The sequence below is a fragment of the Lycorma delicatula genome, chromosome 1 (genome assembly GCF_047948215.1).
Source record: "Lycorma delicatula isolate Av1 chromosome 1, ASM4794821v1, whole genome shotgun sequence".
NCBI classification, from domain to species: domain Eukaryota; kingdom Metazoa; phylum Arthropoda; class Insecta; order Hemiptera; family Fulgoridae; genus Lycorma; species Lycorma delicatula.
In genome coordinates, this window is record NC_134455.1 from 133,619,044 (window position 1) to 133,638,741 (window position 19,698).

At 29.7% G+C, this 19,698-nt stretch overlaps 1 protein-coding gene across 2 annotated transcripts in view; it reads left to right on the plus strand.

Moving 5' to 3' along the window:
* wts (serine/threonine-protein kinase warts) overlaps positions 1–19,698 on the plus strand; it is a 101,511-nt gene that overhangs the window by 33,967 nt on the left and 47,846 nt on the right. For both annotated transcript variants that reach the window (XM_075361517.1, XM_075361525.1), the window contains exons 2-3: positions 7,358–7,732; positions 18,815–18,938. In XM_075361517.1, the coding sequence (XP_075217632.1) occupies positions 7,409–7,732; positions 18,815–18,938 (448 nt within the window). In that variant the 5' untranslated portion in view covers positions 7,358–7,408. The remainder of the gene's footprint in view (positions 1–7,357; positions 7,733–18,814; positions 18,939–19,698) is intronic.

Sequence of the window (19,698 nt, forward strand, 5' to 3'; positions counted from 1 at the left end):
ATAATCGTCTGACTTCTGCATGGAAAAGAAAAGATCTTTTCTTTTCACCCATTTCATCATATGGTTTAGTAAACAGCCTATTCTGTAACGGTCAAGTTTTAATAAAATGAACTATTTTTACAGCTTTACAAAGAATTTTTTTTCAGATTTTCTGGCATTTTTTTTTAGCAAGGGCATGTCTGTGAAGGAAGCAGTTGTCCATTCCGCGCTTGGTATAAGATGGATCTTATTTTTCCACTGTTCTATCCTATTATCGCCTTTGCATCATCACTACATACTGCAGTGCGTTTTATCCAGTCTATCTTATAGTTTTTAGTAGCTTCATAAAAAAACACCAAAAAGACTTTCTGTTGCATGACCAGGTGTTGATTTGCAAAATAACAATTTTCTTTGATTGATTTGTTCTTATCGCATTTATATCTTACAAAACATAAGTACTCAATTCTCCCCCCTCTAAGGGAAAAGAAAACCCAGCTAGCAGCGTGTCTATCTGGTCGCTTCACCACCTCTTCCGTTCCTAGCCATGAATGACTTAATCGGAGGACATCTTCTTGCCCTCAATCTTATCACATTCCACAGTCCTCAGTCCGGCCTCGTGAAAAACATAAGAACTGATAAATGTTTGCCATATCTATTGATTCATTAATTTGAATACTAAATAATTCGCTTGCTGAATTATCTGATTGTGAACATTGGCAGCCTTTCATTGATTTGCCTTGATATGGTGTTAGAAAGCTGAATATTTTTCAGTTTTTTGCTTCTAATCCTATTAATACAGTGAGGTTTTCTGCGATTGTATGGTGTTTGTACATCTTAGCTACTCTTAGTGTTACAAGAAAAGATGCTTTAAGTACTTTTATCAGTATGATTTGATAATAGAAGCTTGTTGATTTCTAAAAGTATATAATTTTCTTTTGAAAAGTTCTAAGGGTTGCTTTTATGATCCGAATGTTTAGTTTCAAAGTGTTGAATTAATTTTGATGGCTTTATGCTTTCATCGGAGAGGACTTGAAAGCAAACAGCGCACTGTGGCTTTCCATTCAATGTGGTAAAACCATTATTTAAATAACTGTCATTGTACAATCTTGTCTTTTTACCAATCGATTCACTGGTTGCAGATGGCTCTGTTTGTTTTTTATTCAAATTTATTCATTTTATGTAAGAATATAATTGAAAAAAAACAAAAAAAATCAATTAACACTGTTTGACTACACATTAAAAATCAGAAAACTCAACTATTATTATTTTCAATGAAACTAAGCTTTTAAAATTTTAAATACAGGCACCAAATGCACGCTTTGCATTCAAAATTAAACTAATGTTAAATTAAAGAGGCAATCCCTTACGCCTCTTTTATACTAATGAGAGCATGATGTGTTCATGTGTTTCATTTGCATGTTTGAACATGATGCTCTCACAGTGAATATTATGCAAGCAGATTGAATTAAAAGGAAAATGTGCACATCATGTTGGAACCTGTAAGTTGCATGTTCATACCAGTAAGTACACGCATGTTTATACCAGTCGCTATCAACCCAGCTAAATAGTTTTAATTATGATTCATTGGGTTCTTGTTGGGGGGGGGGGGGGGGTTGCAAAATATTCATTGTATATATATATTTTTTTTTTTACTTTTTGGATGTCGTGGACATAAAAAGGTTGATAATCACTGCTCTAGAGCTATGATATTAGAAAAGTAAAAAAATGGTGTAATTTTTATCACCAAGAAAGAATGAGCAAATAATGTGAAATATTTTTTGGACTGAACTATCAATGAAACATCTTATTGTATTAAAGATGTAAACAAAATTTACATAATTGTATTTGTGGTTTTGATAGTGTTGATGCATTAATTTTCTTTTATTTTAATTTTTTTAAAGTATGTTTTTGTTTAAGAATGGATAAGACACAATTTTTTAGAGTTTTCTATCACGTAGATTCACTTTGATCACTAACATTTTTATACAAGGTGTAGCCCATTCTATTGACATCACCTCTTAAATTTCAGATCTCTATTTTGAACCATTCATTAGCTGTTAATAAATTTGTAAATCCACTTTATGTTTAGAACTGTACAACATAGAAACATAGATCAAGGTTCTGTGTCTTCATTATTATTTTAAATTAATGAATATCATATTTTATAAAAATTATCGCAAATTTGACACGTTTTTTATTGATTTTTATTTTATGGTTTAATATTCAATAAGTGTATTGGCCAGATTGAGGGAATAAATAACTTACTTCATTACAGTTAAATAGAATTTTTATTTTGATGACTGAAACATCTTGTCAAGCTTGTCTTCTATACAATTGTCTGATCTATTCTATACAATTTTTCCCTCTTTTAGTAGCTCAATTAATAAAATTATTTCTTTGCACATAAAAACTTCAGAAAACATTCAGGTATAATTTTATAAAAATGTGATATTTGAAATAATGACGAAGGGACAGAACCTTGTCTTGTGTTTTTCTGTTATGTAGCTCCAAAGTTAAAATGGATTTTTTGAATAACAACTCACAAAAGTTAAATATACAGATATGAAATTTAGTGAGTGATAAGACTCATTTGAGCTGGATTGGTAAAATGGTAAGTTAACAGTACATGACAGAAGACCTCAAAAGTTATATTAAATATAATAAAAACATACTGTAAAAATGAGTAAAAAATGGAATATAATGTTATCACATGTAAAATAAAATTTCTACAAAGTCAGAAAAAAATCTATAAGTAAGTTATCACAACAAAGTGGTGTAAAATACATATTTTCTATAAGATTCTTCATGGTTTAAAAAAATCGTAATTATTGCTTCCGGCTTCTCAAAAACATTGACAGATGACCCTATGCTGTATTTCATGTCATATAGGGCGCAGTTTCATCATGTATATATGTTTGCACAACACCAGCAATAGGATGAGTGAAAATCCTCACTGGATGTTTGAGTGTTCACTTCATGATGAGAAAATCAGTGTGTGACCATACCACAGACTGGTAATTTCTGGTAATTGTAATCCCCTTCATGCGATTATTTCAAGGGTGCAAAAAAAAATTGTCAATGGGTGGACAAACCTGGATTGTAGGGAGGGTGGTTGATGGTTTCCCAGTGCATTTTTTTCAATTTGCAAGGACCACCATTCCCAAGCCCTTTAAATCCAAAAATTTCAAAAACAAAGGGCTGAAGGAACCTTAACTTAAATTTCTTGTCCCTGCAAATCCCTGCAAAATCGTTTTTTGAGCAATTGGATAGCTTAAAAATTATGGAAGTTATCATTGAAAAACCAATATTTTTTCTGTGTAATATATACATATATAGATGAAAGTATAAGAAGAAAAGTTAGGTGAATAAACACGTGGTGCACTTTGTTAATATTAACAAATATGTTATTATTTTTTTGATTAATAAAAATGAAAGTTCATCAAATTCACATTTCATCATCTAATTCATCATTGAAAACTAGAGCAGAAATTTAATTTTCATGATAAAATTAAAAATAATATTTTAAATAAATTCATTAATTTTAATTTGAATGCTGAATAGATTTTTAAACGTGCTTTTTATTTGGTTCACTTTAAAAACGTTCTCTGTGGTACTTCATTTTTAAATACACAGTATTAAATAAAATTCTTTACAAATTCTATAATGTATTTTTTTAAGGTTATATGCACAAGGCCGGTTTTGTAAGGTTTGGAACGTTGTAATAAATTATAAATTACATTACTACTGTAATAAGTTTATAATTCATTATAAATGCATCATTAAAACATTTTAAGCTGTTGAAGACTTAAGTTTTTTTTTCATCATTAGGGTGGAGGATTCTTAGGGTTGAAATGTTGTAACACAACATAAATTATGCTTCAGAATATGGAGAAGTGTTTATTCTACACATTTAAATTATTTTGAGCTACAAAACACTTACATCTATAATTTTAACAATTTTTTTCAAAGAGGTGGTTATTAAGGGTTGAAACGTTGCAATAAATAAATCATAAATTATATTATAAACAGTAAAGGGATTTTAATTTATTATAAATGCACCATTAAAACATTTTAAACTGTTGAATACTATTTTTTTTTTTTATTTCTTCATAATGGATGGTTTTTAAGGGTTGAAATGCAGTAAAAAATCATAAGTTATATTCTGCAACATAAAATAATGTTTATTCTACATATTTAAATATGATTTCAATCTACGAAACGTTTAAATCTGGTAATTGAATTTTTTTTTAACAAGGGGTAGTTTTCACCCCCCAAAAAACAAAAAGCACACATCAGGAACATATAACTTTTGAAGCAGAGGGTTAGATAAGCTTAATTTTCATGAAATTTTTGATGAAAATTTATGTTGGCGAAAAGAATTCTGAGATAATACTCTATTTTTACAGTCTAACACTGGACAATGTAGGTTAGTTTTGGTACAAGCTGTGAACCTACAAGCGTTATGGACCGATTTGGCCCATATTCAGAATATATATGTTACGTGAAAAGGAATATTTTTTGTAAAAAAAAGAGGACCCACAAGGTGGCGCTGGGTTCGAGTTATTTCAAAAAATTGTATTTATAGTCCAATTTGGTTCATATTCAGAATATATATTAAGTTACTTGAAAAGAAATATTTTTTGCAAAAAATGGACCCATTAGGTGGCACCGGGGTCAAGATGTTTGGAAAAATTGTATTTATAGTCTGATTTAGCTAATATTTAGAATATATATTAGTTTTGAAATATTTTTTATATATAAATAAATTAAATACAACCTTACCACCGATTCGTCCCCAGTCTCTCCTTTCTAGTACTTTCAGTCATTCGACCATCTTCAGGAAAAGTTAATCTTCGATTTATATCATTAAAATTAAGTTGTGAAAAATTAAATTTAAAATCACAACATTTCTTTTAGCCCTTAAAATTCCCTGCAAAATGGTTTTTTTGAGTGATTGGATAGCTTAAAAATTATGGAAGTTAACATTGAAAAACCAATATTTTTTCTGTGAAATTTGTTATAGTTAGTCGTTGTGTCTGTTATGTTAGAAGGTTCCAGTTGTTAAAAAGTTAAACCCACCGGGTTGGTCTAGTGGTTAACACGTCTTCCCAAATCAGCTGATTTGGAAGTCGAGAGTTGCAGCGTTCAAGTCCTAGTAAAGCCAGTTATTTTTACATGGATTTGAATACTAGATCGTGGATACCGGTGTTCTTTGGTGGTTGGGTTTCAATTAACCACACATCTCAGGAATGGTCGAACTGAGATTGTACAAGACTGGTCATTTACACTCATATATATCATCCTCATTCATCCTCTGAAGAATTATCTAAATGGTAGTTACCGGAGGTTAAACAGGAAAAAAAGAAAGAGAGTTGTTAAAAAGTTAATTTAGTAATATTTTTCCAACAATGGACTTGCTAGGCACTGTTGGGGGTCGAAATATTTTGAAAAATTGTATGATCGATTTGGCTTATATTCAAAATATATATTAGTTAATGTGAAAAGAAATATTTTTGTAAAAAATGGACCCGCTAGGTGGTGCCAGGGTCGAGATAGTTAGAAAAATTATATTTATAGTCTGATTTGGCTCATATTCAGAATATGTATTACTTATGTGAAAAGAAATATTTTTGCAAAAAAAGTAAAGAGGGAAAGGAGTGAAAATTGGAAGAGGGAAAGGGGTGAAGATTGGAAGAGGGAAAGAGAAAAAAGGAAAGGTGGTCAAGTTTTGTGATGTTCCGTACTGTTTAATGTTCAGTTTTTTAATGTTTTATTAAACTTTAATTTGTGTTTGTTTAATCTATATGTATATATATACTCAAATCTAGCAATAGTGAAGCATTTCCAGGTCAGCTAGTATAAATATGTAAATTATGTTTTATATATGCTGTTGACTAAAAGAATCTTAAGTTTTTTAATCCTATGCAAAGGTTTTTGGTAGGTTTTTGGCCAGATTTGGAGCATCACTGAATGTGGTGTCTATGGTGTAAGTGATAATTACAAAATTGAGTAGTTTTATATACGGTGAATATCAGCGCATAAGGTGATAGTATGAAATTATAAAATTAATTTTAGTAATAAACAAAAATATTGCTTTTTCTTATAATTTAAGGTCTTTATTTTATTATATAAAAGAGTTTTTGGATATTTTTCTATTATTCTTCTTTATAATATGCAGGGATATTTCTGAACATTTTAAGCCCGGAATCATGTCAATCAGATAATTTTGGGCTGAGGTTTTCCACCATTCAGAAAAGGTATTTTTAAGAAAATTGTATAAAGTTCAAAAGTGTCACAGTTGCATTTGTCTTAAATCCAAAGCATTCATAGGTGTTTGTATAAAAATTCATGTGTGTCAGATTTATTACGCTTAGTAATACTTTCAATATATTAAAACCAAACAAGAACAATCCTGATACCAATGCATGTTATTAATAATATTGGCCTCTGAAAACATTATTAGGTTTTAATTTTTTTGTCAAAGTACTTATAAGTGATGACTACTGTTGTATATTAATTTTTGTAAAACTATTTTTTATTTTTAGGTGCTGAATGTGAATTATTTTTTCTTTTGCCTTTTGCACTAACAAATATGATTAAACGTGTTCTATAACTTTGAAAATAAAAACTCATAAGTGTTTTTCGCTAAACATTTTGAATCGTACTGAAATAAAAACATAAAAAACCCCTTTATTACATTCGTAACTATATTCTGTTACCAATAAAAAAAGGTTTTAGACTGGTATGAGAGCTGTAAATATAAAAAAAATTGGGAGCAGATTTGTGATGCCAGGTCACTCATTGCTGACTGAAATTCTACCTGCATCTCTGCTACTTTGACTCATTATAACTTTGTAAAGTTTACAAGTTTGTAAACTTGTAAAGCTTACAGAAATATTCTTCAAAAAAGTATATGTACTTTCAGAAAATTGAAAAAGAATAAATTTTTTTGACCTGATAAGATAGAAATCTCCCAATAAGTATAAAGAAACACTTTCTTAATGCCATTTTTGTTACATATGAAAGCGTTTCAGAGGATTCTTCATAATTAGTTCCATTTTTAGTCAGTGAATAAATAATTTGTTTTAAAACACTACAGCCAGTGCAGTAAAACATTTTTTCCCTGATATGTAAAAAATAATGCCCCGTGTAGTCTCTGTGAAATCATTAACTTCTGCTTATTTTTAAACTTTAATTAGAATATTTTTGTAATTGTTCTATTTGGTAGATTTGTAGGGGATTGTAAAATAGTAAAAACAAATATATATATATTTTTTTTCTGTATGTATTTATTAGACATTGTGGTTTATTAAAAATCAGTTATTGGTAAATTTATATTACAGTGTCTTAAACTTAACTGTTTGGTTTTTTCTTTCAGTGTGGTGGTGTGGCTGCATTGGATGAGGGGGGCGCAGCTTGAGGGCCTAGTATGGGCCAACAGCCCGGTGGCGCCACTATGAACTCTGCGTCCTCGGGCAAGTCTTCGACCCGCTCCTCGGGCTACCATCAAAAGGCCCTAGCGGAGATCCGCAACTCCCTCCTGCCGTTTGCAAATATTGGGAGCGAGAACAACGGGGTGGGATCGAGTGCTGCCAGTACCATCTCTACCCTTTCAACTACAAGCGGTGTTAGTTCTGCATCTGGCCTTAGTTCTACCTCTAATTCTAACTCAAACGGTATCGGTATCGACAAGGAAATCAATTCTGTTGTACGACAGGCCCTTACTCAACTTATCAATATGGGCTACACAGAGGTATGTGAATTTTTTTTGTCATCTTTTACCATTAAATTTTTATGGAGTTTGATTTCAAGTAAAAATCAGATATTTCATGATGATTACTACTTTTTCTATCATTCTTCTTATGTAACCCCCACCGTATCTTCATACACATCTTGCTGAAATCTTCCCTAAAATTACCTATCTACCTTTTTGTGGGTCTTCCCCTAAAACTTCCAATTCCATCATTCTTATCACTCTACCTTAATTGTGTTCATCTTAAAATATATCTCTCCTCTCTCTTTCTCAATTTTTCTCAAGGCAGAACTGTAGTTGAGATTACTAATCTCAACTACAGTTCTGCCTTGTCCTTCCTTCCTTGTGGCACATCATAAGATGCTTCATTTACATTCTGCTTTTTCTCTTTCCATTGTCCATGATTTTGCTATGAAAAACAAAATTGCATTAAAGCATTTTTTAAGTTGTTTGATTTTAAGCTCTTGGCCCTTGTTATTTTACAATAATCCTACTAACATTTTGATAAAATCTCCTTTCTTCTGTTCCTTTTTTCAGATTTCCATTCCAGTAACATTCCATAATTTTCATTCCCCTAATGATGGAGATGTAAAGATAAAAAGTATTAGCCAATTACTTTCTCTATTTCCCCTCCCTCTCCATCAGTAAATACTATTGCTTTACTTTTTTCTATGATCATCGATACACTTTTCAATTCTCTTATATCATACAACTGTCTATTTCTTAATTTTATCTTCTCCCTTATGTCAGATCATTATGTCTTCTGAATCTGTCGTCACTATATCTATTGAATTGCATGTGTAAACTACCAGATAATTTACCTTTTCATTGATATTTACAATCATGATGCGTAATAAATAACAAAAGATAAAAGTTGATGCAGCTAACATCATACAGAGTTGTCAACATTATCAGGAATCGTTACTGTGTTATTTTCAAAACAACAAACAGTGTGTACTAGGGCCACACAGCAAGCTAATATAATATACACTGCACACTCATTATGTAAATGAATGAATGTTCAATGATAAACATTCCCTCACAGGTATTTTTTGAACATATACTAGCAGTCTGCACCACAGAATCAAGTTTTGCAAGTTATCTCATAAAAGTGGGACAGACAAACAGAGACATTAAGTACAACATTCAAATCTTAGATACAAGATTATAAAACCAAATTTTTTAATCCACTTGAATAAAATGAAACATAAAACATATTATATTTGACAAAAATGACATTTGACATAAATAATATTAAATGTATTATTGTAAAATTAATTGTATTTTGAGCTTAGGGGTTTCATTTTTCTATTTTTATTTAGATAAAACAACTGAAAATTACTTGAAGTGTGCACATTGTTTAAAATTCTTGCAACTTATTAACTCAAAATTGTTTTGTATTTGCAGTAGTTAAGAATAAAAATAAACTGTTTGTTCCAAGAAAACATTTTTTTGCAGATTCTTTTTTTTTAAGATTAAGTTTGCGTTATTCTTCTTGTACTTTTCTTGTTAAAGTTCATACTAGAACAGTTCATATTAAATCCTTTACTTTTTTTTTTTGCTTAATTAAAAATAAAATTTCTGTTCTTGATTCGGTTTGCCTGATAAAATGTGTAGCGAGTGCCTCATCAGTGTTTTTTAAATTCTGGTTAGAGTCCTAACAGACAGGTTTTCTGTTTTATCTTCTTTGAGATTATGCACTAGCTTTTAGAAATCATTGTTTGTTTACTCCCTGATATGTATCAGTAGAACTTCTTCAATATATGAGGGTCATTCAATAATTAAGATAAAAATAGATGTGGTACAAAACAGTTGGTAAGAGGGTTTTATGATATTTTCAGAACAGCGAGTTTCTAACCCTGTGGTCACTTTTGATTAGCTATTTGAGTAAAATTGTTTTGTTGATAACCTCAAAATCTAATTTTATCATGGTGAGTTCTCTTGAAGTTTGCTCATGAAACTCGTGAATTATGGATCATGATTCATGATCCTTTTTTGCTTTGTAAAGGTGAAAAACTAGTTAACATTTACTCTCTTATGACCAGACAATATGGACAAAGTTGGTATGAGCCACAGAGATTTTTACAAGCAGGTAGAAAAATCTTAAAATGGTTGAACTGATGAACACCATTCTGGACATGCAATTGAAGTTATAATTCTAGAGCTTGAAACCCGCATAGACTCTGATTCGTCGGTCTTCTACCAATGGACTATAGTTGAGATAAGGGATGAAAAATTACAAATAAGTGTCTGTACAATTTATAACATTATTGCCAACAAGCCCAAGATTGGTTCCAAGAGAATTGACAAATTACTATAAGGACTTCACATATGTGCAGAGCTGAAACAGGGTATCAGCAGGAAGATGATGCTTTATTGCACGGCACAGTATTTTAGCCTACGTTGAGACATGGATTTATCATTACAAACTGGAATTAAAAAGATAGAGCTTGGAGTGGAAGCACAATAGTTCACCTCTCAAGAAAAAATTTCGAACTTAACCATCAGCAGAAATTGAGATGAAAATGCCTGGGTATTGTTGATTTTGTAGATCAATGAACAATAAGTAGTGCTTACTACGACTTGCTTATCAACAAACTGAAGCCAGAATTGTTGAAAAATTGCCCTAGATCTCGGCACAAAGGCATCATTCTGCTTCACAATAATGCCCAGCCTTGTACAGCTCAGGTCGTGACGCGGCATTATTCTGTAATAAATGCACACACATAAATATAAGTAACTTAATTAAGTTAAAATTAGCAGGAATGTGTTCTAAATTTCATTAAAATGACTATTAGTATGATATTATCAGTTTGTGATTGTTGTATTATTGTAAAGGGTTTATTGATTAATTATGTGTAGTGTGGTTAATATTTATTTTCACTAAATATTGAGATGTCCGATGAAAATTGAATTAAAAAATCGAAACGTCGTAAAATTAGTAATTAGTCTAATTAATCAATTTTCATCCACATTACTACTAATTTTCACTTAACATCATTCTAAAAAAGGTACCTCCTACATATTTATTTTTTTATTTAATAATTTTGATGTTTCGTAACCATGTAACAGTTTAATTAATCAATTAATAAAAAAAATTAAAGCACTGTAAAAAAGCAACGTAGTTAAAATTTTAGTAGAAATTTTTATCATTTTTCTCATTCTTTATTTTAACATCTATTTTACCAAATTTAAGATAATTGTAAATTAAAAATAATTTTAGAAAACTTTTTATAAAATTAATCAGCTAAAACATTATAAATTCAATTTTTTAAATATACTTTAAACTATATTATAAGTAACTTATATTTTAATTTTATAAATGCTTTATTTTATTTTACAAACTTAAATTTTTATTTTCAAAGAGCCGTTCAATACTTCATAAGTTGCATAGAATCAAATGAGAACTGACAATTTAAATTTGTAGATTAAGTTGATTGTTATTGAATGCACGTGTATACATCATTAAAATTCATGAAAAATCATGTAAAATACTCACTTCAGTACTGCACCTTACAAATTTGCACAATGTACATTTTTTAATTAAACTTTAAAACGTTATTTCAATAAATAATAATATAATATTCTCAATAAGCATGGAATTCTAGCAGACTCGGCAATGCTTCGCTATTGCTAGATCTGAGTATACATACAGATTAAATGACAACAATTGAAAGTTTCATAAAACCTTAAAAAACTGAACATTAGCAATTTAACAAAATTTAACCTTTCACTTTATAAAAGTCAGAATGTAAATAAATCCAAATGGCAAAACAACAGCACTACCTATCGGATTTAATTCACACCACTCTCTAATCACAGTATTCGGTGGAAAATAATTTTTTAACGAAAAGTGTTGTGGCTGCAAAATCATTACAATTAATACTGAACATTAAGAAACTTACAAAACATTACAGAACCTTATAAAATTTCACCTTTAACTTTATAAAATTCAGAATGTAAATAAATCCAATTGTCAGAACAGCACTAACTATCGGATTTAATTCAAACTATTCTCTAAATATGTATTTTAATGTAAGAACAACACTAAGCTACGATGCAAGTAACTGATATGCGAAAAAGTAACAAAATAAAAAAAAATTCCTAGAATCCGATCGCAGCACCAACTACCGGGTTTGACTGATAAACCAAAAATTAAAAAAAAAAACTTCTAAAACGCGATCGCAGCTCTGCCTATTGGACCCACACGCTACCTACCGGACCCAATTGTGAACCTTAACCATCCCAAGATCAACAACACATAAATAAATTAAAAAAACATTTTTACTTCAATACTGTACCTTACAAATTTGCACAATGTATATTTTTTAATTACACTTTAAAATGTTATTTCAATAAATAATTATATAATATTTCTCAATTCGCGCACAATTCTAAACGCGATCGCAGTGCTGCCTACTTGTTACTTAATCAGTTGTGATTTTGTTTACATTGGCAACGGCCTTACGGGCTCTTTGTGATTGCTTCTTGTGTTTGACAGCGGCCATCTTGCATTGATCTGATTGGTTTTCCTTTGTTTACATTTCCATCTGATTTATTAGCTTCTTATTTATTAAAAAACTGTTTTCTTGCGATTTTTTGTAACACAATAATAACACAAAATTACAAAATATTTTTCTCAATTTGATCGCAGCACCAACTGTCAGGACAAACTAAAATTGAAATAGAATATTATTGAATATTCGATACTGTGATGGTAGTGCAGTCTGCCGAATCCAATGTAAAACATTCCAAAATCAACAACTACTTATAAATAAAAAATTAATTAAAATACATTTTCCAGTGGACCAAATTGTGAATCTAAATCATTCTCGAATCCCCTTGAACACACACACAAAATTTAATCAAAATCAGTCCAGCCGTTTAGGAGGAGTTCACTTTCATACACATGCACACAAGAAATATATATATAAAGATTAGTCTGAAATAATGTTTAAACAGGATGCTGTTTTTTCTTTGTTTGATGAAATTCACTACAGAAACTCAAAGCTTCTGTGTAAGAATACAAAATTAATTTTTGTAGCATATGAATAATGCCATGCCTCCGGATGAAAGCTGAGGCGCTACCACTCACGCCACGCAGACCGGCTAAATGAGAACTTAAATTAAGTTTTTTTCTTTTTTTTTTTTTGAAATAAAAAATAAAAATACCTTTCTAATGGTTTCAATTTTACATTATTTACATAATTTTATATTGATTGCTGAATAAAATAATAAGGGAAACCCCTTTCTCATCACATGTTCTTCTCAACTAGATAAACCACCACAACAATCTCTTTCTTAATTATCATTAAGGTGTTCTATCACTTTCTTCTTTGCATAACTTTCTCATTCATTATCCTGCTCAGAAAAGTAACTCCAATGCATCTTGTCAATGTATTCATTGCTACATTATTCAACTTCCATGTGCTTTTGACATTGCCGACATCTTTATATTGTAATAAACCCCACTGATGTCACATTTAAGCATATCTTACTTTGTGTACTTTCTTAACATCTAACTACCATCATCCTATTTATCATCCTATTTGATTGAATTAACTAATGATATTTATATTCACTATTTCTGTCTAGAAATCTTGCCCTTTTCCAATATCTTTCCCTTCTTACTAGCTTAGTTTTTCTAGGGTTAATTTTAAATCTCAGTTTCCATATTTCCTCATGAGCTTTCTTATCATATAACTAATATAATTTTTAGTTATAACTAATATAATGTTCAGCAATATATATATATAAAGCAGTTTAGGTTTGTAGTTTTTTAAAAAAAATAATATGAGTGCAGTAGGCATAACCAGATAGTTTTTATTGAAAAGAAATTGTTAGTATCTAAGAATTACGAAGAAATTCTTCAAAATATTTTTGCAGTTTGTAGCAAATTATAATAAAATATGGACAATTGGAAGAACAGAAAGTAAAAAAAAAAACATCTCTATGAAAAATTGTATTACAGAAGGATGTTTGTAAAATTATATTTCATAAACTTTTGTTAACACTGCAAATGTTGATTTATTGAATAAAAACTGCAGTGATTTTGTATTAAAGACAGGTGTAAATTTTTGTAGTAAATTATCCTTCAGTAAACACATTGGTTTTACTGTATCTAAGTCACTGAAAAATTGGTAAATTTTATTAAGAGATTCCACAAAAATTTTAGAAATATTAATTCTTACCGAACTTTATATTATGCTGTTATATATCTGATAACAACGTACGGCTCTGTTGTCTGACAACCTTTTACGGGTCTGCAATTAAAATTACTAAAATACCATGTAGAATCTTTGCTGTCTATAAATCTTATATGCTGTCTATAAAGTCTGTGATCCTGTGCACTTTAACGATCATAACTTTTTATTCTTATTTTAAATCTGTTAAAAATACGAAGTGTTGAATCATTTCTGACAAGAATAGATTCAATATTTGCCTATAAAATTTTGATTAGTTTTTTTATTGTCCTAAGTTATTGAAACCTTTTGACTTTCATGTACCAACTAAATTGTTTAGGCATAATTTTCAATATTTTTATGTTTCAATATATTCTCACAGGAGATCACCTATTTTTAGATTCTCTTTACTTTGAAATGGACATTCAAAAAAACTACCTGATCATTCGCAACTAAATTTTTACCCATGTGGTTTCTTGGTATAACTAAGAAGGTTTTTAGATATATTTCATCTCGAAAAATCTCTAAAACTATATATATATATATATATATATATATATATATATAGTAGAGAGATCATGTAGTAGTAGAGATTTACCATTTGAAGCACACTTTAATGAAATGTGAACTGTGATTGTCTTATCACTACATGAGCTGGGTTTGAACTGATTGATTATGAACATCTAAAAATCAATTTTTAAATTTTTTGAGTTTTAAGAATTGAAAAAAATTGATTTTTGAATTTCTTTAATTAACCCTGTTAATTTTTTAATTTCTCTGTAACAAATGAATAAATCCACCTGACGTTTGGTGAGTGTAATCTTCATGTCAATAAACTAATATCTAAGGTAAAAATCACTAATAACTGTGGTAAAAATGTTTTGAACAATAATTATAAATTTTTTCCAATCCTGACTATAGTAAACGAGATATTCAGTAGATTTGGGTTTGCAAATACTCTTGAGATAAATATTTAAAAACCATTTTCAGGTTTTTTTAAATTCTGATATTTTTTTTAAGGAATGCGAAGGTACATGGTGCTGCGGGGCTCAACCACCACACCCACTGCCACTGTTGGTGTATGTGTGGCTGGCTGCACCTGTGTCTGGTTACTTGACTAATAAACATAAAATAGAAAGATTGGCAGTCAATCTTTTCACTATATGGAAACGCAAGTAACCATATAGTGAAGGTGAAGCTGCAGCTGCGAAGGGGAGCTAGTTTATAATACAATACAGGATTATATACTATTAAGAACTATTTTAATTTATAAATGATGATTTTGTCATCTACTTATGTTATTTTATACCATTTTGTATTCTTGGGTTTCATGCACATTTATATAAATGAAATAAAATGGATTAAAAGATAAACTGTTTTATAAAGAAAGGAATTAGGATGGGATGGGTTGACTTGTCAACAGTAAGTCTTGCAACATGTAAAAAGTACCATGTTTCTGTGGAAATGGTCATCTTCAGACTATTATTTATTAAGTTGTCCTACATATGTTGTTTAAAGGATGAATGCATGAATTAAAAAAAGAGTTAATGTATAAATTTCTTGTATCATCTGATGGCACCTCCTTGTTATGTAATGATGTGTTATGTGTTACAACACATTCTTTTATACATTTTCAACACATTGACACATTCTTTTATATATTACACAGCATTATAATGAAAATTCAGTGATGTAGCAGAAATTGATGAAACAGTTCTTTACAGCTGTGTAAGATTTTTACCTTATCATTTTACTGTGTTTTCCATCAATTTGGGAAGGTGCCCTTTACTGGTGCTGGTCTGTTTTTTGTTTTTGCATCTTTATACTACTGTTTTGTTTTAATTTTTAAAATAATTTTTTAAATTTATTTTTATACACAGTTTATAGTTTTTTTTATTGTATTTATAAATAATTTAATAGGGCTAAAAGTTTTTTTATTTAAACTTTAGTGAAATGTCATTTTGTTTGTTAAAATTATAATAAACTCAGATGTTTTAACTAAAAATTTCCACTTTTAAATATGCCAGAAATCTGTATTTTTCTAATGTGATTTCTATCAAATCTTGGTAGCATCCTCTGATCTATTTTCATTTTTCTTTTTCATTCATGCTGACATGGTTTGTAAACTTGTTTAATGATAAATTATAATGAAGTAATTTAAGTAAGTAAAATAAAGTAACTTTTTTGAGTGTTGCCCAGTTTTATATTGATCTGCCAAATTAATCTCGTATTACTTCTGACTTAAGACTCTCATTTCATATGTAATAATTTTGTAGTAGAGAGAGAATTCTTTGTGTACTATAAAAAATTTTGGTTTATAAAAGACAAATGTACAAAGAATGAATTTCAATTTTTCATAGTTAACATTTTTTGGTCCACTAGTTTTATGTTATTTATTGTTTTTTTTTTGTATTTGAAATATAATGTAATCAGTGGTGTTTATAGAAGCAAGTTATTAAAATTTGGAGGGGAAATACCTTTTTTTTATTTTTATTGAGTTGTGTTAAATGGATTGATAAAATTATTATTATTAGCACAGAAGATTAAAACATATTACCTGTCTTTATATGAGTATGGTTTATTTTTGAAATGCTTTTTATTATGTTTCAGTGCTTTCATTGCATTGAATTGATTAAGCGGAAATTGTAACAATAATACTTAACATCAGATGCATTTTGTTTAAAATATGTAAATAAAAGTTACTTCCCCCACAGTCATTTAGTGTGTGCTCATTTAAACCATGTAATGTTAACAAGGATTATAGATAATTATCAGACAGTCATATGCATTAATAATATTTAGTTTAAAATTTGTATCATAAAGTATAGTACGAATTGGAGAAATATTTTCATAAAAATTCTTCAAGTGCCAACTCTGTGTTGCAGGTTGGAAATTAATAATGGGCTGGGACAGTTGGAGGGACTTTGGCTTAGAACAGGTCACTTGATACCAACATTTAAACCACTCTCTCGGATAATGCACCTGAGATATTCTTTTTTCATTTTTCTTTTTTGGACCTTCAGCAATATCATTTGTAGTTGTGTGCTTTGTCCCCAATATCTGGCCAAGATAGAGTTTCCTTCCTACTTTTAACCATTACTGCTTTTTTTTTATTTGCTTCCTCATTCTTTAGAATGTAGCATTTTGCCAAACAAAATTCAAGCTAAAATTGTTGCCATTTTACCTTAATATTATGTACTGATGCTTTCTCAATTCGTGCTTTAATTTCAGTGGTTTATTTGTTAGCAAATCGATAACTGTGTACCAAATTTATTAATTTCTGTTGATTGTTATTTTAATTATGATGAGAGCTTCAGTATCAGGGGTTGTCCTTTCAATATTCACAAGACTTTTCTTCTTTATGTTCTTTACATTTGACATTATTCCATGTATTTTTCAGTACCTTGACTCCATTTATCAACTACTGAAGGTCATCAATATCTCTGTATCATCAGGGCAGTGTATTATTAACTTTTATGACTATAGGATCACTTCAGTCAGTTCATTATCATCCAAGTCTTTGTGATGAAACTGTTTGAGCCTAGCAGTCCTCCCACTACCTTTTCATACGTTCTGAACATTGTGCCTTTTTTAGGTTGAAAGTGTACGTATTGTCAGATTTTTTCTTGTGAATGTGAAGCAGGTGTTTTTGTTCTTGATTTTGTTTAATTTTGTCTTATCTGTGGTGTCTTCTGGTGAAAGGTCGATTTCCTTCAGATTCTCTCTTATTTCTCTGATCCATTTGTATCCTGTCTGTGTTTTTGAAGTCGAGATTGTACTTTACTAGCTGTTTCAGAAGTCTTGAATCTCACATCTTCATGATATGTTGAAAGAATCCTAGTCCTCTCTTACGCATGGTATCTGTGATTGTTCTAACTCTTTGTAGACGACTTTGTTGGGCACAATCTGCCACTGCCTGTCTTTCTGGTACTTGTTATTGATACAGATTCTTCCAATTATTTTTGATTTTCTAGAGTCTGGAAGAGTTTTTGCTGCATAAATGCTTCTGGTTTTATAACTGTGTTGTAGTGTCTAATTTTTACGTTTATTGAAAGGTTTATTGTAATTGTACTAGGTTAATTTTTGAGCTTTAGCCAATTTGTTTCTTTTTAATTTGGATTGATGTTTTTCATTTAGGTTTTTGTTATTATTTCGCTGAGGTATTTAAATTGGGCTACTATTTGGATTTTATTACCGTTTATGTTTACTTTTTTAATGTTGGTTTTTGGTGCATAGTCTACAGGACACTATACATTATTAATCATTGATTTCAAGAAACTCGCTAAAAAACAATGAAGAAAATTTCCTCAAGCGTTTGCATTTAAGAGAGTTTGTGAGGTAATGTAGTACATTTTCTCCTCTTCCGATTTCTATTTTGTTGATAAAACTTTTTTATTATTGTATACTTTGCATTGATAAACAACAGAGAAAGTAGAAATAGAAGTTGAAAATAAAAATATATTTTCATAAAAATTAGATTAGGTTTTTATTACCATCTTGCTGAACTTTGTGATGTAGTGGGTATTTGATTGTGTAGGCATGATCCTTGTTAATTATCTTTTGGAGAACTTTGGAATCATAAGATTCCAGCACCTGTATGGTTTGGGGCATTATTATTCAAAAGTAACCAAATGCAAGAATCGCGTGTGAATAGTGGGAGTGTCTTTGCCTTTCATACAGAAGGTTCTGGGTTTGAATCTTGGTAAGGCATAGAATTTTTCATTTGCTAAAAAAATTCATTGTCATAAAGTAACTGTAATCGGGCATAAGCCTGTTGTTACTTTAAGATAAATAAATAAATTGAGAAGCTCATTTGTCAGTATGTTTTAATGACTAATTTATTATTACTGTGTATTCTGAAAATTGATTGTTAATCATTCTATTGTGATTTTTTTTTCAGGATGCTTCTTTAAGAGCTTTAAAACATTCTGGTGGGAGGTTTGAAACAGCTTTGGATCTTCTTGTAAAACAGCCGCAGAGTGATGCCAACATTAATAATGGTTTCACCAAGGTCACTTCTACTGGTCAGTTTTTTACAGATTTATTAACGTTTTAGAAGATTATCTTAATTATTGCTTATCTCTCAATCTGTATTGTTTTATTTCTGTTCTACTGTGTGAATGTGAATTAAGAACAAATATATGGAATGTATTGTGAAATTTTATTTATATATACAGGACATTTCAGGTAGTTTCTGCCATATTTTATTAGGTGTATTCCTCTTCATCAAAATAATGAAAAAAGTAAACATATATCTGTAAACATATATCTGGAAAGCTTTGTTTTCAGGTTAAGGCTAGGGAAAGATTTTACCCAGATTTGTATTCTAAAAGTCAAATAACACTATACTAAAATTTTCCACCAGATTAGTGGTTTTGTATGCAGTCATATATGAAAAGTTGAAAGAAATTGTTCATAAAACAGTATCTCTAGCAGTTTCTGAAAAAATTGTAAAACCAAAAAAATCTGAGCTGGAAAACACACTTTTATAAATTTGGTGAAAATTTCCTTTATTAAATTAATTGCTAATAATTAATTAAAACTTCAAGGTAAATTTTGTAAATAATAAATTCTTAGAAAATGACAATTGAAATCAATAAAAACTGAATAAAATTTTTATTAATTTTGAAACTGAACGCTAAAAATAGAAGTCTGAAAATCTTGGATAATTTTTCTGCATTTATGTACTGTGTTCTGTGCCATACCCAGACTGCATTATTTTTTTACAGTCAAAGCTGTAAATGAACGAGTAGTGTAAGAAATCGTAGGAAATGTTTGCCGTTA